Source organism: Balaenoptera ricei, chromosome 11 (assembly GCF_028023285.1).
Source record: "Balaenoptera ricei isolate mBalRic1 chromosome 11, mBalRic1.hap2, whole genome shotgun sequence".
Lineage (NCBI taxonomy): Eukaryota > Metazoa > Chordata > Mammalia > Artiodactyla > Balaenopteridae > Balaenoptera > Balaenoptera ricei.
Genome location: NC_082649.1, coordinates 42,317,916 through 42,341,322, shown reverse-complemented (window position 1 = coordinate 42,341,322; position 23,407 = coordinate 42,317,916). Strand labels below are relative to the sequence as shown.

At 36.2% G+C, this 23,407-nt stretch overlaps 1 protein-coding gene across 11 annotated transcripts in view; it reads right to left on the bottom strand.

Annotated features, from left to right (window-relative positions):
- The window catches only part of MLIP (muscular LMNA interacting protein), a 282,530-nt gene that overhangs the window by 111,565 nt on the left and 147,558 nt on the right, over nt 1-23,407 (bottom strand). For 8 of the 11 annotated variants that reach the window (XM_059938984.1, XM_059938985.1, XM_059938990.1 and 5 more), the window contains 3 exons: nt 19,899-21,458; nt 9,926-9,997; nt 65-130 (listed from right to left, as the gene is read on the bottom strand). In XM_059938984.1, the coding sequence (XP_059794967.1) occupies nt 65-130; nt 9,926-9,997; nt 19,899-21,458 (1,698 nt within the window). The remainder of the gene's footprint in view (nt 1-64; nt 131-9,925; nt 9,998-19,898; nt 21,459-23,407) is intronic. The other 3 variants (XM_059938986.1, XM_059938991.1, XM_059938994.1) reach the window with 3 other exon arrangements.

Genomic DNA, 23,407 nt, shown 5'->3' with positions numbered 1-23,407 from the left:
GTACTGGGTTAGCAATGAGTTTCGGGATTGCATTTCAAAAGCAGGGGTGATCTGAAGCCATTACCTCCAGAGGTGGATCTAATGTGTTGTCCTTGGAGATGCTCTCTGTCTTGGCTGGTTCATCTAGTGCCTAGTGATAATAAATGAAATAGTTCTCATGTGAGGATTTTAGTCAAATATACATGTAGTAAAGTCTGAATTCAAAGAAAGCCCTGTATGTCTCAAGAAGAAATATCTTTGAAACATTTGATGAGCTATTCTCTGACCTGGAGGCATTGTCCACAACTGCCTACTTTCTCCTGTGGAACTAGTATCTCCAATATAAGGAGTCTTGTAGTTCTTGTGGGCACAAGCCCCATGGGCTTTTGGAGCTAAGTATTTTGGGGGCTTGTCCCTTGGGTGGGAGGCTTAAAGGCTGGGACATTAGATGTGCAGCCTAAAACCTCAGGGCAAAGTTGGGAGCTGGGGTTTCCCTCCCAATTGTTTGGCACTGTGCCAGGGATGGGGTTGATGGCAAGAATGTATCTCAGCCATTCCTGCCAGGTTTTGTATGGGTATTTTCTTATTAATCTGAGATGCTGGAGTCACTCAGCTGGTTTCTGGATTTCTCTCAGAGGGAATTTCTCCATGTGCAGCTTTATATTCAATGTGTCCCTAGGAGGAGAGAAGTTCAGAAGCTGCCTATGTTGCCATCTTGGTCCATCTCCTTCATCATTTCTAATATTTATTTGTGTCCACCTGCTTTTGTTCTTAATCAAATTCCATGTAGAATTATCCATTTCTAATCTCTTAATTGGACTAACTTTTGGCTTTGATCTTCTTTGGCATACTCACATTCCATTTCAGTAGTTTCTGTTCATATCTTTACTATTTATTTCCTTCTACATTCTTTGGATTTATCCTATTTTCCCTCAAAGAATCCCTTTTGTTGCATTCTACAAGTTGTGATATGTTGTATGGTCACTGTCATTCAATTCTAAATACATTTTTAGATATTTCCATTAAGGTAGTTTTTCTTTCTATTTTTTTTTAAATATAAGGGTTTTTTCCCCTCAATTTTTAAATTACCTACTTATTTAGTTATAACCATAGAACTTCTCAAAATAGCCATTTCTTAGGTAGTGTGAGATTTATGGTATAAGACATGATTAGTTTTTTGTAAGTATTCCATTTATGTTAAAGAAAACATCTATTCTCTAATTGTAAATATTCCATTTAAAATTAGAGAATTGTAAATATTCCATTTATGCTAAAGAAAACATCTATTCGCTAATTGTTGGCTGCAGAGCTCTGTGTGTGTGTGTGTGTGTGTGTGTGTATGTATCTATCAGATCAAGATTTTTCTTTTTTTTTTCAAATCATCTTAGTTTTACCACTTTCTTTTGTGTGCTTATTCTATTAATAATTGAAAGTCATCAATTAATTGAAAGTCACCATAAAATCTCACAGAATTGTAGTGAGTCTGTTAATTTCTCCCTGTGATCTTAGCAATTTTTCTCAATGTAGTTTGAAACCATTTTATTAGCTACATTCGTAATTAGAAGAAGTATACCTTCCTCATGAATTAAAGATTTGTCATTATAAGGTAACCCTCTATATCCCTAATAGTGCTTTGTGTCTTAATCTCTATTTTGCCTGATACAACCAAATGTTTTATTAGCATATACCTAAGATGCAAAATGGAAATAGACTACATCTCTGAGTCACTGACAGAGAGCCATGTTGAATGGCCAAGTTGAGCTATACCCCACTGTGATGTGGGGAGGAAATAAACATTTATTATGTTAAGCTATCCCCCTTATTTCAATAACTCACAAAGGAAAATACTATCTGAAAATCATTTTTTCAAAATCTATTTCTCTGCATTAAATAAAATATAAAACATTGGCTATGATAACCTAATAGAAACCCTTGAGACTGCCTCTTTCTTACCATAAAAAAATTCTCTTTTCCTCTCTTCCTCCATCCTCTATATTTTTGATTAATCATGAGTAATGGATAGCAAGGAACAGAAAATGTCATAAGGATAACTCCTTGCTGGTGTTCAGACAGCTTAATTTTTCCTTGACATGGTGTTCTAATCATCTCCTATTTACCCTGTTGGTGGGATAAGGGAAGGGCTTCCCACTCTGTGGTGATGGGGATGGCCAAATACATGACACCTGACACTGGACAGATGCCATCAACAGCAGTTTAATAGTCAGAGGTGGTCATGGCCCAGGGGAAGAAACTGTGCATTCCATCAGGGCCACATAAGACCTGTGCTCGGGGAACAGTGAACAACAGGGGCTGTGGAAGGCAGGTTTTGTAGGATCAAGAGAGTGAGGTGTTCCTGCTTCCTTAGAAAGGTGTGGTCGGCTTGTTTGATTAAGTAGGCACTGCACCTGGTCGGTTTGATAGGGAGGGTTAGGGGACCTTATCTGGGGGAGCAGAGTGGGGAGGTGAGCTTGCAATTAGACCAGCTGAGGCCCTCCCAATTCTACCAGGTGCCAAGCAGGTAGTATTGGGCTTTAATTTTAGGCTTTACACTACACATGGCTTCTAACTATGACGATCATTATAGAGAAGAAAAAAGTCAGAAATTAATGACCCAGAGGGAGGGGATACAGGTATACATATAGCTGATTCAGTTCATTGTAGAGCAGAAGCTAACACAACATTGTAAAGCAATTGTACTCCAAAATAAATAAATAAATAAAAGCCATAGACTGGGAGAAAATACTTGTAAAGTAAAAAAGGAAAAAAAAAAGGAAAAGAAAAAATTTAATTAGTGACCAGGATTAACAACAAACTCCTTAGGAGAGAACCTTGGTCTAGCTCTTCCTCGCTCTCCAACAACACCTTCTACCCACTCCGCACTTGCATGCTGCTCTTTAACCACAATGGATCACTTGAGTTCTTTGAACTTGTGCTGACCTTCCTAACTTCCTGACCTTCTAACTTTGCCTAGATTATCCCTCCTCCACCCTCAGCTCACTTAGAATTCGTATTCTTCCTAAAAATCCTAATCCAGCTCCTGTATAATGTTTTTTGGCGTTTGCACCAGGCAAAATCTGCCCCTCCCTCCTTGGGGCACCGCATCATTCCATACATGCCTTAAGCATATTGTATCATCATTACTCTTCAACTGTATCTCCTCTCTACTGGACCATTTGCCCTATAACAATTAGGAAACTATGGTATTTATCTTGGTGGTCTCAGGATACAGCACATGATATGTCTTCAGTAAAGATCTTTAGGATGATTTGAAAGGGCAGACTGACAAATAAATGGAGTTAAATGAATAAATGAATCATAGAAAGAATATGATCTTAATATGCCTCGGTAAAATGCTCTAGAGAAGGAGTTTAAACTCTGAATATTTTAAGTAACAATTTATTTTCCCATATTTCTTAAATTTGTTTACCATCAAAGATCTGAGTATGTGATCCATGTTAATATAATGAGCGAATATTTTTTCAGCCAAAATCAAATAAGGTTATTATCTTGGTTACTTCGTGGGACATTACTATAGGCAAACACAACTTTTATTATGCTACTTAAAGTATTGAAATTTACTCAAAGAATGAAAAAACTATCTACTCAGAATGCTTGGAAAATTAAGGAAGATAACTAGTATTCAGTCAGTAATGCTGAAACTTTGAAATGGAGACAATACTCGAACTGCATTAAAATTTGGAAGGGGGATTATTTTGAGTTTGAATAGCCTTGAAATTCACTAGAATTGATTTTTTTATTGACAAGGAGTTCTCTGTCAAATATATCATCTTGATCCACTCCTTCTAGCAGCCATAAAAAGTAGGTTTTTTCTCTGTAGTACAAAAATGTATTAAAAGAAAATATATTAAATCTCCATTAATGTGAAGCCTGACCATAGATTGTTTTTTGACAACTTAGCCAGCAGGATTGTATTGATGTTTCTTTAGATTTATTCATTTTGAGTGAAGTTCTTTCAGAATATTCTCCAATAAAAGATTTTATTAAAAAAACATATATTTTCTACCAAACTGTCTGATAGCCAAGTGAGGCATAAATGGAACATGCTTTGAATCCTATTTTTAAAGATTCTTAACTAATGGTTAGAAATAGTCTCATTAAAAGTGGTTATATTTTGCTCAGCACAACCAACTTTGGGGCCCAGTTTTTGAAAAGAGACATAGTGAATCTCCTTTTAGAAGAAAATAGTTCCTGAGCTCAGCATGACATTATAATTAAGAGGCAAGAACTAGGAGCAAGCACTGTAAATCAAAGTCTTTATGAGAATATATGCCCACACACTGTAATAGGTGTTCCCCATCCAAAAGGAGCATCTCTCATGGAATTGCAAACACTGTTAAGTCAGATATATTGAATCAGCAGACTGATTAGAACCTGCTCTCTTTGGAAATAGGATTAAGTTCTAAAAATCTAAAAATAGAATGAATTAGTTGCACTCTAAGTAGAGTTAGAAAGTAAACTGCTTCCAAAGGAAGGATACTCTAAAAGGGCTTGTAAACTTTTTGTGATGCCTGGACTATCTAACTGGATTGGATTTCAAAAATTTCATGGGCGAGTACTGTATTTCAATAATGATAAAATTAACCTCCCCAAAATCAATTCAGGCAGAACCCAGAAACTGCTATACTTTGTTAATCTGACCAGCTATTTGGTAGAATAAATCCTGTGACTACAAGAGATTTGCTTGATTTTTAGTCATTAATACAAAACCATTTGTAGGATTGGAGATATTCTCAGCTAAATAAATCTTATTTTGATTCTCTAGTTGGAGATTCAGGTATGAATAGCATTCAGATCTGAAGAAAAGGGGGAAATGTATGCTGTAAGCCAAAGGGGCCTCCAATATATAAAATTACAGCTTCTTTAAAGGTCTAGGAATATTTATCAGCAGATTATTTTCATATGATTGGTTTAAAAATTTCAAGAATTGAGGAAATTTACTTGCTGTTTTTAATCCCAAGATCTCTGGAGGATTAAATGTCTGTTCCTCTCACACAGAAGGAAGGGAGTTTTGGCAAGTCATTACGGCCAGTTTCAAACCTGTTCCTGAAGGCTTAATTTCAAAGCCTCTAGACTTTTTCTTCGTTTAATCAAGTATATCAGAAGGGTGTTCCTGATTCCCTGCCAGCACCTCCTCTACTGTAATTCACCACCTCTCTTTTAATAACTCAGAAAATTGGGCTGCTTTGTAAACCCTCACTAACTTAAGTCTTGTCAGAACTAAGTTATTTCCAATTCCCTTTAACTGTTCCTCATTAAAAACAAAAAAAAAACAAAAAAACAAAACAAAAAAAAACTTTTTGCTGCTCTAATTTAATGAAGATTTAAATATCTTTTAGCAAGTAATAAAAAATTATCCAAAACATCACCTCTTGCTCAATATTTCACTTTAGCTAATTGATGTCACTGTTGCATGGTGAGCAGGGCAAAGCTAGGGGATAATCAGATCCCACTTAAGGTCCATTTCAGCAACTCACTAGCCCTGCAGCTTTGGGAAATTTAGTTGACATTTTGGAGCACCAAAATTTTCACAGAGTTGTGAGGATAGTAAAGCATTTAGCTCAGTGTCTGACATGCTAAAGTACTCAGTATGGCAGCCATTGTGATTGCATTCTTTAACCATTAAAAGGTACCAAGTCTAAAACCAACTTACTTTCCTTGTAGCAGAAGGCCTTTTATATCTTTTCCATGGAATTAGAATTGATGAAGCTTATTCTACCCTAAAGGAAGACGCTTATCATCATCCTAATTGCCATATATGAGGCCCCCTTATTTTTACAGTCCTATGAGCAAAAAATTGCTTTAAAATCGTGTGGAATAAAATTGGAAATTTAAGAGACCTACCCAGGTGCAAACTAAATTAATTCATTCAATGACTGTTTAACAAAACAGATTTTCTCAAATACTTTATAGTAGGGAAAAAAAAACAACAACCAATATGCACACTTTAATATGGTTTAGTAAGCGCCTTAAAAGAAATAGTTGCATGGTAGACAACTGCCCAAGAAGAACCAATTAGTATAGATTTGTATAGATTTGGGTCCTGGGCACTTTCCCATTGTTAAAGAAATTGGGAACACATTTACTTCTTGAACTAACCTAAATTAAGAGATGTCTCTCTAGTCTAGACCATATGCTAAGTCGGTAACCAGATTTTGTTAAATTTTTGAGACACGCAAAGATCCTAAAATAGTCTCACCCAAAGACATATGTTTAATCAGATTGGAGTTTACCAACTCATGTTTTAAAAAATTAAACTGGCAACTTAGAATAAAATGATTTGACAATTGACAAGATATCTCAAATCTTTACCTTTCTATTTTTGTAGCACAGTTTTTACTACTGTCTTCAAAACGGTTGTTCTTTATCCTCCTTCCACCAGGAAAAATAAAATAATTTTTCTCCTGTAACTTTCATTTAAATAATTAATCTTATAATTTATAGGTGCTATTTATAAAATTGAGCTACTCTAAAATTCTTTCAAACACATTAAGCTTATGAATTAAATGCATAGTAATATCATTTGTTGGGAAACAGTACCTAACCATAGCCTTGATTTTATCCTGAGAAATAATTGTGAGGAAGGGAACAGATAAACTACTTACAAGGAAAAAGTGTATTCTTTCATGGAAAAAAATTAATCACTGTGAGACAATATATATTCGCATTATTTGATTTCAAGGAAATATCCCTTCATCTTTCCTTTCCTTAATACAATTGCTCAATAAAAATAATAATCCATTTATTTAGAATATTAATATGTGCCCTTCAGTTTAATTTTAACTTTTTACCTATTGCTATCGGACTAAGATGATTAAGAAGAAAAATTAGTCAATAAGAGAGAGAGAGATCGTCAACATTCTCTGAAAAGGACAGCAGTACCTACATTGAGACTAAAAAATAATGTCCATATCAAAATTATTTCCTCTACAGAGCCCAGTATATTGTTGAACATATTGTAATAAGGACAGTCACAAATGCACGTTCATCTCATTATTTTGTTCCTGCTTTATAATCACTTGTCTCAATCTCAATCTTAGAGAAGATGATTATTGGCAGGAGATTAAGTCAAAGACCCCAATGCCAACACATTAAAATATGATGCCTGTAAAGCCTTAGTTAAGGCTTTAGTTTAAAATGTTTCCCTCCTAAACGTTCATAGGGGAAAAAATGATAGAAAACCGAATAAGCTATAAATTTAAGTTTGACGCGGACAATAAATTACAGAATTGAAGTATCAGAAACCTCGTGTCCCCTGCCAACAAAATGTACTCTTTTGAAAATTATGGGCTTCATCAAGGGGTGATTAAAACTGAAACCAATCCAAGGATTCAATGAAAACTTAATGTCTGATTGGAAGGGATGCCTGTATTTCAATTTGGAGAAAATTTTGCTTTTAAAAATAGTATTATTTTTTAAAGTGATTCTGGTTCCTCATTAATTATACTATATGCTATAAAACAGAATGTGGTGTAAAAAATCTGGTTGGGGGAGAGAATTAATTGCCCATCCATCTTAAGACGAAATAAATGTGCTTTTTCTATCTTCAAGTTGTTCCACAGCACGGACCCTAACAGAATATTGTAATGACACTGCGCCATCACCGTACCCCTTAATTGTGCTGTTCTGTAAGATATTAAAGGGATCTCAGAAAACCTTCTGTGATTTAAAATATTCCAAAATGTTAATCCTCTCCCAAACAGATGAGTCTCTGATGATTAGAGTTTTAATTTACTCACTCAATTCAGAAATAAGTCCCTTTGATTTTAATGGCATAGGATGAGTTCTATTGTATAAACAGATGGGCAAAAAGATCGAAATTACCAGATTTATTTTTAAAAAACAGCAATCATGATAGAAACAGCACAATATCATTCAAGAAATATTACTGAAAATAGAAATAAACTCTCATAAAATCTTGGGATAATACTTTTGTTATTTAAAAATTCTTACAAAGTAAAATCTCTCATTGAGGAATACATAACATGGGAAAGCCAGCAAAAAAAAAAAAAAAAAAAAATGTGGAATTATAAAAGGCTCTAAAGAAAAACAAACATCATGTTATATCCTGTGACCTTTGAAGAATTCAAATATTTATTGCCCCAAAACAACATCTTAGCCAAGAGACCATTATCCACACTAGATAATTGTATTAGATATTTTTAATTAGATATCATGATATTTAAACTTAGATATTTTAAACTAGATATCATGATATTTACATGTTGTGGTACTAAAAATAAAAATAATAATTTTACTGAACAGTATGTTTTATTCAAAATTAAAAACACAAAACCTCTCCCATATGAACTTGCATTAGGTTCAATGCAAAGCGATACCACCATAGACACTTATGAAACGGGTTTGTGATGCAATTTGAAATTAAGCTAATCATTCCTCATTTTTAATGACTGACTAATGGATTATAATCTCTAAAATCCATTGAATTGGAAGAGAAGAGAGCTGGCCAGCATGAGGGAAGGACACTGTGGCACAACAGCCCCTATTCTCTCTGCCTGGCTACTGGGTGGGAGAGTTTCTCCCATTTCTGTGAAGGCAGGCACTTGTGACCAGATTTCAGATGGAAATGTCCATCTGAAATGGGGAGAAGGTCTATGGTGAGGGAACACTTCTACTATGACTCCACATAATATTTAACTCTAGAAAATAGGATAAGGGGCATCTGGTGAAGGTGTCACTTCCTGAAGCCTCTTGAAACCTCCTGAAATTGGTGTTTTATGCCCATCTCGTCTTTCAATGAACCATAGAAGGTCAAAATTCAGAAGAGAAGCTAGAGAAAAAGTTACAGATGGCTCCCTCACCCCCCACCCCCCAGTTCAAGGCATTCAGATATATAGAGCATAGACTCTGGGCCACAGGCGGATAATTGGGAATTTATTATCAGAGATACATGATATAAGAGATACTGCCAACCAATGTTCACCTATATACCACTTAGCATCTCCCACTAACAATTCCTACTTTTTTAGACAAGAGAATATATAACAGTTTTATTCTCCAGATCATGCTAAAATAACAAGAATGTAGTAGGCTCATAAGCCAGTGGTCAAAATACCACCTGGTTGCAAACATTAACATTTTGACAAATTATAACATTATTTGAAACACTATAATTGCACAGAAAAAAATGGGCTTCATGCAAAGATAAATTGCCAACATAAATATCATAAAAATAACATAAGAAATGTGTCATGTCCTAGACTTGGTAATTGGATTCACTTCAATTCTGATATGATCCTCCACTGGGGCTTCATTTGAGCCTTTGTAATGGACTTATGAAACAAGGGGCTTTAATTTAGTTTACCTACTGAGGCAGAATCCTGTAATTTTATAGTTAGCGACTCAATAGCAAGTCAAAAATACCCTGGAGCCATGTGAAAGTAGCTGGGTCATTGGAAGGGATCTCAACCTCTCCCTCCCATTCATGGAGGTCAGATCAATGGTTGAGGAAAATGGATAAAGATGTTTGGATGTTTGGCTAAAATATTTCCACCCTGTGGAAGCCACTATTAATCATCAAATTTCAAAGGTGGCCAGTTGCCCACATGTAACCCCATTTTACCTCTACTCTATTGATCAATGTGAATAGAGGTAGAAGCTCTTAAATATTAATAACCATTTAAAATTCCAAAGGACAGGGATGTACCCAAATCTGAATCAAGTTTCTCAGAGCTGCTTAGTAGCTTGGATAACTCCAGGCTCCTACCAAGACTGTACCAATAAATCAATGATGTCTCCGATTCTATCCACCAAGATGCTTTCACCACGTCATCCTAAACTAAGAGCAGAATTTTATTTTAGTAAAGGCAGAATTTGAAAACAGAATTTTTTTTAAACATAAAAAAATGACATAAGCAATTTTAGAAAACATCACCAAAATTCAGTCTGCTTTTGAGCCAACACTGACCTTCTGTTCCAAAAGCAATGTGTTTGTTGGGATTGCTGCAAAAGCCTTGTAGCTGGACTTGGTCTTGTATTGCTAGAATGGGGGTAACCAGAAAGCAAGAGTGGAGTTGAAAAGGGGAAAGAACGTGACATAAATTTAGACTAGTTCTACAAAGTTAAACCTCATGTTATCAAGTGAAGAAAATAGTGATTATGCTTCAACACTTGTTTTTGACAGAAAAAAATTAGTTTATCATGTTAATATTTTATTAGAATGACAAGCAAAGAAATATCACAGTAAAATAGCAGCCTAGGGATTATAGGCAAGTATATGCTATATCATTTCAGAACTTAAAAACATTCCTTTTTACAAAGTTATATATAAATTTCTCATTAGCAGCATGCCCTGAGAGGAATATTACTGCATAAATATTTGGGGTATTTTTGCTTTATTCTCAAAGGAAAGCAATTCTTTTTTATAGTGCCATAATTAACAAAAATTATGCCAATAAGTTTAATTGAACTCAATACATTCTCTTGCATCATTCATAAAAACAATGATCAGAACACATAAAATTTAGCAGTAATTTTTAGAAAGTAGTGTATTTTGAATAGAAGTGATATCAGCAATTTAACTCCATAATGGAAGAACTAGAAGGCCATGCTCTTGATCTTAATTTCATTTTTTTAAACCTCACCACCCTCTCCTGTACTTTCTAATACAGTGATGTTAATGAATCAAATGAGAAAACATTCTGAGTTTTAAGTAAAACTCAGAGTAATCTAGTTCAGTTTTGGGAAGTATTTGGGGGAGAGGGTTGAGCATGAGAAAGTTGTAGAAACCAGTATCATATACATAACCAAAGACCCAGTTTTGATATTGTTCTGGGTCCCAAGCTGCTTAACTAAACTCAAGGTTCCTCTCACTTCAAAAGCTCTCAGGCAGCTTCCCCATTAGCCCAGAGCCAGTGGGAAACTGGCACACAGCTCCAGGCTGTCTTTGTCCCCTGGAAAGAAGACCAAAGGATCTACAGAAGAAGACAGTGTAATCAAGTAAAATAAAACCTTGAATTTTATAGATGGCATTGGTGTAACCCTTATTCAACTGGTGTGAGGAAGGTAAGAGGCTGGCACATTCATATTCCTTAAGAAGAAGTTCAAGTAGAAAAAAATCAAAATGCCAGACCTGGAAGAAGAAAGCCTCTGGTCCCTTCAAGACTTGAGCTTACCTACTGAAGCAGAATCCTGTAATTTTATAATTAATGACTAAAGTCATTAATTATAAGTCTCTCTATTGATCCAGCACTGCTATGGTCTCCAGAAAATAATGTATTTGGATAAGCACTAAAGTAAAATGCCATCTCAGCATGTGGAATTAGAGCTGACATCTATGACTAGGCGAATGACATGCATTGCCTCATTTAATTTTGCAGAATCCCTATAACTAAAGAGTCATTAGGAAAAGGAGATGTGGTGAGCTCAGGTGACTCATCTAAGACCACAGCCCATAAAAAACAAACAGATTTGGAATCCAGGCCCATCTGGATCCAATATCCATGCTTCTCTATAAGATACTTTTTCCCAAGGAATATCTAAACAAACAAATAATGCAGAATAAAATATGTTATTAATACTCCACAATGGTTTGTGGATATTTAACTGTAGCAATAGTTGCAACAATAATAATAGATAACAATCACTACAAGCCAGGTACCCTTCTGAAAACTTAATGTGTATTATCTCATTTCATTTTCACAACAAACCTATTATGTAGATATTACATTATGTTTACTTTATATATGGAAACTAAAGCAGACAGATGTTAAGAAACTTATCCAAGGTCACTAGCTACTAAATCATAGCTGGGATATGGACAAGGGTGCTCCAGCCCAACAACTGTGATATACCTGCCATATGCCCTTGCCTCTCCTTTCAGGATACATAATCATTTATAATGTTTGTTCTCCTATCCGCAGCTGTCCTAAAGAATATATTTGGTGAAGCCTCTACAGAGCAATATCTTGTTATTATAAATGTAATGCCATATAATCTTTGAATTAGAAGTGATATTGAAGGCAATCTGTTTCAACCCCCTCATCCAAGGCATCAATCTCTCTGATCCTCTGTTCAGCCACACCATGAACAATTGCCTACCTCCCAAGGCAGCATATTTAGGTCTAACTGTTAGAATTGGTACAAAATTCCCCTTTATATTGAGCCAAAATATGTTTCCTGCTAACTTACTCCTATAGGACCTTGGTCCTCTTTTTCCCTGCTTGGACTAAGAACTCTCTTCTGGGTGATAGTTATACTGCTGTTTCCATCTACCCCTTCCTTACTGATCCTCAGCTGAAGAATTTCACTATCCCTTTCCTCTGTCAATATTCCTTTAAATTTTTTTAATTTAATTTTTAGTTTATATTAGAGTATAGTTGATTTACAATGTGTAAAAAAATGATACAAATGAATGTATTTATAAAACAGACTCACAGACTTCAAAAAAAATTTATGGGGACTTCCCTGGTGGTGCAGTGGTTAAGAATCCACCTGCCAGTGCAAGGGACATGGGTTTGAGCCCTGGTCCGGGAGGATCCTACATGCCACGGAACAACTAAACCCGTGTGCCACAGCTACTGAGCCTGCACTTTAGAGCCGACGAGCCATAACTACTGAGCCCACATGCCACAGCTACTGAAGCCCACATGCCTAGAGCCCATGCAACACAACAAAAGAAACCACTGCAATGAGAAGCCTGCACGCTGCAACAAAGAGTAGCCCCCACTGACCACAACTAGAGAAAGCCCACGCTCAGCAATAAAGACCCTACATAGCTAAAAAATAAGAAAAATTTAAAAATAAAATAAAAGAACATTTGCATTTCTTCTAAAAAAAAATTTATGGTTACCAAAGTGGAAACGTGGGGAGAGGGATAACTTAGGAATTTGGGATTAACACACTATTATATATAAATTTTTAAAAGGTGTGTTTACCTAGATGTATTTTTAACACAAAGTAGAATATCATCATCACTGACATGATATTGACAATAAACTCAATTAATACAGTGAAGATGATAATCATTGGAATTGCCTCCTTGGTTTTTGTGGTGTGTTTAGAAAACACAGAATGCAGTTGAGGTTATTTTATATTGTTGGATCACATTGAGTATAGTATCACCTAAAATTCCTAATCCTTTCATCTTTTTCTTAACATTTGTTGAAATTAAACTCCATCCTGTAGTTATGCTTTTTTCCCTCTAGATCCAAAAATAGCACTTAAGGTATTATCTCTATCCAATTTCTCTGATTAGATTTGTCAGTCATTGTAAACTGCAAAGATAATACTTTTATATTATTTCATGAACGATTTTTTAGGCATATCATCTTTATCTTCATTCAAGTCACATACAAGGATAGGGAGCTCTTGCCTACTGGGTTCTGTCAACCTGGTGGGCATCAATCCACCTTGTAAATTTATTTGGATATGGTAGTTCAACTAATGGATTCCCTCAACAAAATATTATTGAGTATCTACTTTGTGACATGCATTGCTCTAAGTATTGGTGATTCAGCAGTAAACAAACACACAAAGCCTTTACTCTTTAGAGCTTACATCTTAATGAACTGAACCAAACAATAAACAAACAAATAAATAAGAAAGCAAAAGAAAAGCCATAGAGAGATAATAATATGCATAAAATTAAAATAAGGTGATGAGATAGACAGTGATCTCGAGGATGCTTTGGATTAAGCATTCAGAATTCACAGAAATATATCACTACTTCTCAAATATCTCTCCTTGTTCAAGATACCATGAAAGACATCACAAAAGCTAGAAGCTGGAAAGCATTCAATAAAATGTCTATTGCTTGAAGAAAATGTCTGACTTCCAGTTATAACTGTTTTGGTAAACATTCACAACCTAAGAATTTGCCATAATTTTCAGAATTTACCTTCCATTTTTTGTGTTAAAAAACAGCTTGCTTCTTTTTTTCTGGTAAATCTCCTCTTTCCCATCATTTACAATACTTTTGCAATAGAATTAGAAATTTCATCTGTTTTTTGAGATATGATTTATCTAGACCAGGAGACATGAACTTATTTAAAGCAACTAGATGTCCTTTCTAGTTCTTCATCTATCTTGGGCTTTATGCATCTCTAAGACACATGTAGCCTTTCCTTTTCAGTCCAAACATCATTCTTGTTGCCATAAGAGATACTTTTTGTGTTCAGTATATTTCTTTTAGGTTCTCTTAACAATATCCAAATTTGGAGCATATTTCTTTTCTAGTATGTCAAGACTTCCAGGTATGAAAGCAAATTCATTGGTTTCCCTTCCTCGGTTTAAAATTACAGATCACTCTAGTCACTGTAATTACAACTTAAATAATAAGAATAGGCTGTAATATTACAGGCTGGAATCACCATTAGCTAATCATACAAGGTAGAACCGACCAGCCTGACTTTGAATCCAGCAAAAAATTCAGTGATAACTACTATATCTCTCAAATTTGCAATCTATGGTTTTAGTCATCTTTCCATAAATATCTGTTAAATATTCACTAGATGACAGGTACAGGGCAAAGTTTAGGTTTAAAAAAGGAAATTGCATTTTGTATGTAAGTTTATCAGAGCTAATTCTATTTATAGGCAATGCTAGATATTGTAACATAAATCCTGGGTGTGAAGGTGGGGATAGCAAGAACACACCCTTCCCCTTCAGAAAATACTTCCCACCGCTCTCCTCACCACCACCCCCATCACTGACACATAAAATTCACCACAGGCTCTAGTAATAAAGACCTATAAGATCTCAAAGCAAACTGTACTATTTGCCTTGAGAATCAGGGATTTGAACTCATGGTTACACTTTAAGTACAGGTAAATGCCAGGACCTCAAATTACATAAACAACAAGACCCTGAGGAAGGGCCTAACTATACTCTCTCAAGAAGCATCACCTCCTTGGATGTCACCCTTTCAAAGAAACCTATCTCTGCCACCCAACATAAATTGGTGACAACCACCTCTTAGCCTGCTATACTTTTCTCTATACCACTTATGATCTTCTAACTTACAAGAAAATTTACCTATTGGGGAGGGGGAGGGTTGTGGACTGTTTCTCTTTCACCATAGAATATAAATGTTCTTTTAGCATGCATTTTTTGCAATTTTATTTGTTTCAACATCTTCACAACTTTGAAACGTATACATAATAAGCACTCAATACATATTTATTGTACGAATGAGTGATTTGTTTTGAACTCAGATTGACCAGTTTTGCTCATGGAGGTACATTTCCTTCTGTTCATTTCCCAGATTATGTAAGGATCAGCAGAAATGGAGAAAGTCGGGCTTCCCTGGTGGCGCAGTGGTTGAGAATCTGCCTGCCAATGCAGGGGACACGGGTTCGAGCCCTGGTCTGGGAAGATCCCACATGCTGCCGAGCAACTGGGCCCGTGAGCCACAACTACTGAGCCTGCGCGTCTGGAGCCTGTGCTCCGCAACAAGAGAGGTCGCGATAGTGAGAGGCCCGCACACCGCGATGAAGAGTGGCCTCCGCTTGCCACAACTAGAGAAAGCCCTCGCACAGAAACGAAGACCCAACACAGCCATAAATAAAATAAATAAATAAAATTAAAAAAAAAAAAAAAAGAAATGGAGAAAATCACATAGAAGCTTGTAACCACCAAGTTTTCAGTGTGATATACTTGGAAATGATATGATGCCTTAAAAGAATGAGAGTTTATAAATAAAACATCAGCTATAAAAGTTCATGAAATATCCAAAAGCTCCCAACTGATTCCCTAACCAATCCATGTGTCCAGCTAGCTTTCAGGCCAGGGCAGTGACACCACTGAAGCCTACACAGAGCTTCAGACCATCATCATTGAGGGGCAAAATGTATGAGGTTTTGATGTAATGGCCATCCCAAATTTCCATGTGGAACACCATGATAACTCGTTAGGAGAAAAATGTAAATTATAATGAAGGCAAAAGATATTGGGAACCCAAATACAACTCCATAGATTAATTTTCTGATATTCAGGCTTTCCCAAGGGGAAAAAGTGTCTCAGACAATATACACATTGATCAAAGAGCCATAGGAGCAACATTCAGGGAGACACTCATCCTGTCTAGGACCATGATTATAATGTGAAATAATATTTTTCAACCATATCTGAAATTAGAATATAGCTGTTATACTAATAAAAGCAGATTCCGAACTTTAAGATTCTATCTATGAAAAAGAAACATCAAACATATCTTATACCTGAATTTAGCCCAGCCTAAGCTAGCTGTTCCATTTCATTTTCATATCAAAGGACAGTAAGGCCAGACTTGGAACTAATATCTTTCAAGCATTGATGTTTTAATTTGATGGCTATCTGTATTCTAGGACCTCTTTCCTTTCAGGATCTGGTACTGAGTGAAGCTGATCTAAATCTGAAACTCTTTGACTTCAAAGAGGGTTCTGTGCTCAGATTAGCACCACAGTGGAACGAGCCAGACAAGAAACAGTCCGTAAAAGCATATAAATTCTTTGATATCCCAAAGCGTTTGTCTATTTCGTCCTATCAATCTATAAAATAATCTTAGCAATTTAAACAAAACGAATCAAACATCAAAAGAAACTGCAATAAGATTTATCTCTTCCAGTATCCAACAGTGTCCATTTTAGTGAACTTTTTACACTCAAGTTACAATTCTTGCAAATAATAGTTTTACTTATATATATATACACATACTGATTTTTTACCTACAGAGATAACAGCAAGAAGCAAGGAGGAAATAAATATGACAAATAATTATATGATATGTATATGATAAATATGACAAATAAATATGTCTCAAGAGAAACTAATTTTGCAAAAGTTATCATAAATTTTACCCATTATAAGAAACATTTTTTATGTTCAAAGGAACAGATAAAAATGGATTAATTATAATCATTCTCCATATTTTCATACATGTTCATCAAATTTTGAACTTTATTAACTTGGAAATAAAGAAAATAAGCAGAAAAAATAAAGCTAACACTGAAAATTCTTCAATACTGGGGGCAGTAAATGAGCTGGGGAGTAACAGGTCTTCAAAAAACTTGATTTTAGGGCAAAAAAGGACTTCATCAGAAGCCGCTCTGGGCTCATCCTTTTCCAACTCTCCAAAAATGGGACAAAACATGAACAGAACAGAGTGAACCACAAACAGAAACCCTCTAAGAAGCCTGTGGAGTAAAACTACTTTTCATAAAGGTAAAGAATAAGTGTAAGGCAGTATGGTTTAAGAGATAATTGCCAATAAATTCAGGAAAAAGTAATGTTTAGATCACCAGGGGTTTTTTTTCAATACATTACAAATGAGTTCCATAATCACACATATGTATTGAAAAGATAATCACCAGGTCATTTCACCTCAAATAAATCATATTTTCGAACTTAGAGAGAAAGTTAGATTTCCTCCATCCCATTTGCTTTGAAGTTTAAAGTACAAGGACTTAATAATCTTGAAAAATACATTTTAAAATGATCCAAATATTATGTAAATTGGTAATTCTAATCATCATTTCATTCCTTCATGAGAATTAATAAATAAGGCTAAAATGATAATTAATATGAGTTATTGCTTTGTAGCAATAAATCTCAGTAATAAAGAACATGGCTTCAGGAATCAGTAGATTTCAATTAATATAAATGTCAGCTCTGCCAGTATAAGAAATGTAACCTGGGCAAGTTATTCACTGAACTACAGTTTCTTGGTATACAGAATGAAGAAAATAATATTACCAATCTCATATGGTCGTGACAAAATTAACTAACATGGTCCCTTTTAATTAAATTTTAACTACTTTGTGTAACTACTAGGATAGTCCTTGACTCACAGAAAGTATTTGATATCTGTTACTGTAATTATCATTACTATCATCACTATTCGATGATAAGCCCAATCTTCTTACGTGTCCACATATACTCCTCTGGGATCATCATCTGTATATTTGGTGGAGTTGTTTACCATTTCTGAAATGCCACCTGCTTTCCTCTTCATTAAGCTAAATCCTAAACATTTCCAACAGGCCTGACATTTATGATAACTTCCCTTACTAACCATATCCCATAATAATATTTCTCTTATACTGAATTCAGTGAACTTTTATACATAATCTGTATTATGTTATATTAATATTGCCTTATCCTTGTTTTCTAGCTTTACTGTAGATTTAATAACTCTCTATAGCTTCTCCACGTTATATATATGTTGTTTTGCTGAATAAAATATATTTTTAAGACAAAGGATTATTTTCCTTAAAAATAAAACACATCCACAAAAAAGCTAGTATAGTGGTGGGCATACAGTAGATGTCTAAAGCATGCTTTGTAAGTTGAATTGTATTGTAACATATTAACAGCATCATGTGGGCTGTTTCATCTTTTCCATGGTAAGTTCATCATCCCAACAGTGACAGAGTTGAACACAATCTCCATGGAACCAACTTGGACACTCCAAAATGGTGTTATTTCAATGCGTTGAACTGAAAATCCAAACCCCCTCCTAATACAGACACTTTCAGAATTTTATTTCATTTATAGAATACTGACTGAATCCTAAGTGTCTAAACTCTATGTCTTAAATCACATGAGAACAGTTGGGAAGCCGGTACACTCTAGGGCAGAGTTGCCTTCCTCCAGGAAAAATGAACAATGAATGCTATGGGTAACTCCTTCAAATGTTTCCCTTCTCATATTAAAATAAATGCTGATTTCCCATCCTTCCTCAATGTGTCGCTTCAGAGCATTTAAAAGTCAATAAGAGAAAAACAAATACAGTATGCTAACACATATATATGGAATCTAAGGGAAAAAAAAAAAAAAGGTCATGAAGAACCTAGTGGTAAGATGGGAATAAAGAAGACACAGACCTACTAGAGAATGGACTTGAAGATATGGGGAGGGGGAAGGGTAAGCTGTGACAAAGTGAGAGAGTGGCATGGACATATATACACTACCAAACGTAAAACAGATAGCTAGTGGGAAGCAGCTACATAGCACAGGGAGATCAGCTCAGTGCTTTGTGATCACCTAGAGGGGTGGGATAAGGAGGGTGGGAGGGAAGGAGATGCAAGAGGGAAGAGATATGGGAACATATGTATATGTATAACTGATTCACTTTGTTATAAAGCAGAAACTAACACACCATTGTAAAGCAATTATACTCCAATAAAGATGTTAAAATAAAATTTAAAAAGTCAATACTTCTCCTCTCTTAACTCTACTTCCCTCTACCCAGCCTGTCCATACTTTCCATATTTTATAATCATTAAGTATTCAGTGTTCATAATAAATCAAATAATTTTCACATACAAAGGAAATTTCTATTCTCTTTTGCCCAACATGTATATAGCTAAGTCCATATTGATTTAGCTTGAGGTGTATGGAGAGCAATAAAGAAATCATCATGGTAGAAGGGGAAGAAAATTACTACTAATAAATAAATGCCAGCAAAGGAAATAGAAAGTTTTCAAATTGGCTGGGCAATCATATGGGGCTTGATATATGATAATATTCCATTTTACAGTAATCCTGTCTACTATTTTATCAGTACAGGATATTTTGATGGATAATAGGGTCCATGTTATTAAAGAATCAGAAATGTATCATATTCCCAAATTCCATCTAACTGCTCTAAATTCCATCTTTGGGATCAATAATATAACTCATATTATGCCTGGAAAAAATGCCCTTGGAGCCACAGATATAAAAGGTTACCATAAGAGGATTTGCAAAATCAAAGAGGTTTTCAGAAACATGCACAATTTTAGACTGTTTATAATTCATCTACACATTCAAATATACCAAATCCTAGATCCCCTTGCACTATCTCCTTGTAGGAACAGAAAGAATATCATAATTGCTGATTTTTCCTCTGAAAAAAAATGATTCCGTATTTCAAAAGAAACATGCACCATGCAACGTGCAAAAAAAAAAAAAAAAAAAAATACCTTGTGTTTCTTATTTTCAGGGCCTGTTGACATGGACAATGCACAAGGTGAAATCAGCTCGTTGGTTCTTGTTAGAGAGATGGGAGGTGATGGGGATGAAACAGATGACCTGTGGTCAGATATGGAGCTTTCGGATTTCCCAATTCTTGAAGGCAGGGTAAGATTTGGGTGCAGCGCTGAGGGACTGAGGTGGCGCACCTCCGTGGGCGGATTAGCACAAGGGAGAACGGAGCACCCCAGTTGGGGAAGAGAGGCAGAGCCAGCGCTGGAGACAGGGTGTGGGGGAGGAGCTAAAGGTGTCTGCCCCTGGCCAGAGAGAGGTGCTGATGCTCTCTTGGATCTGCTTATCAGGTTTGAAAGAGTTGGGGAAGGATGGTAGCATTTCTCTGGAGAGGGGAGCCTGGCTCTTGGGTTAGTGGGAGGAGACACCGAAGATGATGCCAAGGAGGCTAACGCAGAAGGATGTGGGGAAATATCCCTGGGCTTTCCTGGGCCCCTGAGGTCAGCATCCTGTCTGCCCTTGGAAAACAGAGGAGAAAATCTTGGAGGGACAGGAGGCAGACCCGTAGAACTGGAGGTACTGGTTTGCAGCTGGGAAATCATTGGGCTGCTCTTCAAAGAAGTGGGGGATGGCATTTTCTCTACATTCAAAGAAGCAAGGCTGCTACTGCCCTGTTTGGGGGGAGAAAGGGAGGATGCCACAGGAAGGGGAGCAGCTTTAGTGGAAGAAGGGAAGGGAAAGGATTGCTGGCTGAGATCAGAAACCTGGTTTTCCCTTTGCTCTGGAGACCCCGCTCGCAGGGAGCAACTCGAGAGGGATTTTTTAGGCGTAGGAGAGGTTTGTTTAACTTTTTGATCGAGTGTGAGCCTGGAAGAAGCCAGGGAGTTGAGAGAGAAGGTGGGACAGGAAGCCGGGGAAAGGGGTCTTTGGTGAGAAGGGTTGGACTTGAGGATGGCAGTGAGGAGGGAAAGCCGGGAGGGCACTGGGGATTTCACCCCTGACTTTGAGACGTTCCCGCTGGATGACGCTTGGCTACAGAGAGTGGAAGAAGAGCCGTGGAAAGGGGAGGGGAAGGGTTTGGGACTCGGAGAGAGTGAGTGCGTGACGATGCGGACTGGGATGTAGGAGGCTGAATTCGACTTCAGAGAAGCACCGGAGGACATTGAAGGAGAAGAGGTTCTCGGACTTTCTCTGGGACTAAGGACAGGCGAGGTGACAGTCTTCTTGAGGACTTCAGACGTCAGGCCAGGTTTTTGCTGGACTGCACTTGGACTGGATGAGTGAGAACCTGATAATTGAGCGGGATGGGGGAACTGTGACGTCGAGGACGTGCCCTTCGGTGCAAAAAAGGGTGCAGAGTGAGCGGAAGTTTGAAAGTACGTGGCTGTTTCTTCCACCAGGGCCCCACTGACATCCAGCCTCCTCGCGTGGAACTCCTCCAGGACAGAGGCTCCGGCTAGGTCGACTGGGACAGGTGGTGTTTTCTGATTAGTTGGAGAAACAAAGGAGAAAGCAGGTGGTTTACAGGCAAGCTGCTCAGAGGCAGTGGGAGGAGTTAACTAGAGGAAAGAGAAATAGACAGGGTCATAGGACATCATTTGTGAAACTGTCAAAACATTCTTGTCACTTGCGCGTTTATGCAAACAGTCCTATTAGTTTACACAAAAAGAGGCCCTTAAACCTTTGAGAAAATGGCAGAAATTCTGTTTGGCTAATGGGGCATTGCTTTGAATTTGAAATAAAATATAAATAAACGGTGAACTCTTAGATACTATATCTCATTTATTCTCCAGAATGAACATCAATATAAAATTGTATTTGCATGTCTCCCTTTGGAAAATAATTCATTGACAAAAATCTAAAAGAGTTATCTCCTTTTGGAATTGCGTGATTTGAAAAGATTTAAATCACCATCAATATAAATTTCAAAATGCACTTTGGAAAAGGAAATAGGTTTTCTTCCATTGCAAGAATATAAACCATAATATAATAATAATGACTACAATCCTTAAAAACTTTACCACACTTTGAGTGTTAAAAATTCTAAAAACGTGGACTACTCCTACATATTGTAAACCTGAAAATGATGCCCAGAATTCAAAACATGCAGCGCTCAACATCAACATAACTATGATAAATTGAGAGAGTGAAAGCCAAGGCCGAAACAGAGAGGGAGTTTTAGCTTATGAAAAATATTTTCCCTAATTACTTGCCAGAATGAACAGTTAACAAATGATGTGAGTTATGCTGGAAGGAATGAATAGATACTCTTTCATATGGAAAGAAGCCAGAGTACTTTATCTTTTTTTTTTTTTAATTGGAGTATAATTGCTTTACAATGTTGTGTTAGTTTCTGCTTTAAAATGAAGTGAATCAGCTATATGTATACCTATATCCCCTCCTTCTTGGACCTCCTTCCCACCCCTGCCCCCATCCCACCCATCTAGGTCGTCACAGAGCACCGAGCTGAGCTCCCTGTGCTATAGAGCAGTTTCCCACTAGCTATCTATTTTACACATGGTAGTGTATTTATGTCAAACCTACTCTACCAATTCGTCCCACCCTCCCCTTCCCCCACTGTGTCCACATGTCTGTTCTCTATGTCTACGTCTCTATAGGTGCCCTGCAAATAGGTTCATCTAATCTGCCTGGAACAATGCAAGCCACCAATCCCACATCAAATAAAAAGAAAATAAAGAAATAATGTATCACTTTCAAGAGAAGCTAGGGAGAGCCTGTAAAATAACTGATTAGCTCTATTCTTGCGCTATTTTTAAAATTATCCAGTACTTTAAGACAAATACTGAAATTATAAATGATTCTAAAGCCAAATCGTTTAAACAGAGGTTTCCCTTCAAAATTATTGATTTGAGTCTATTGATCCATAAGAGAAAAGAAAATATTTGTACCTAATACAGAATTTAGGGAATATCTGTTATTCAAAATATTAATTTGTATTTATTAAGTTATATACTTAATTTATTAAGTTATATATTAAGTTGTATAATGATATTATGTACATTGCATTACATAGCAGAAAAGTGTACGACCATAATAATTAAACTTAGCAAGAGCTTCATTTATAAACTCAGTAAAAGATATTTCTTGATTTTGCTCTATAACATGTTAAGAAGGTGTCCGTCAGTCCTAATGCAAAGATTTTCATATCATAAGAGTTTTGAGTTCTAAACACTGATAAATTCAAACAACTCACCCCAAACTTCTAAGTTTCTGAGCAAATGTACCCAAAATATTTTTCTCTTTTTATATGTAAATTCATTTGTGTATTTGCAACACAGAATTCTTGCCACATAAATTATTTTTGAATAATTTTGGCATGTAACCCAGAATATCTGAAAATCAGCGATAATTGAAAATCAAACAGAATTCAATCAAATTGAGAAAGAAAGCTTAACAATTCCCTCACATAAGTTTTGCTTAAAAACAATTCTGCTTATCCAGTATTTGTAAAACCAACTCATGTGATTAGCCATAAGTGAAAGGTCTT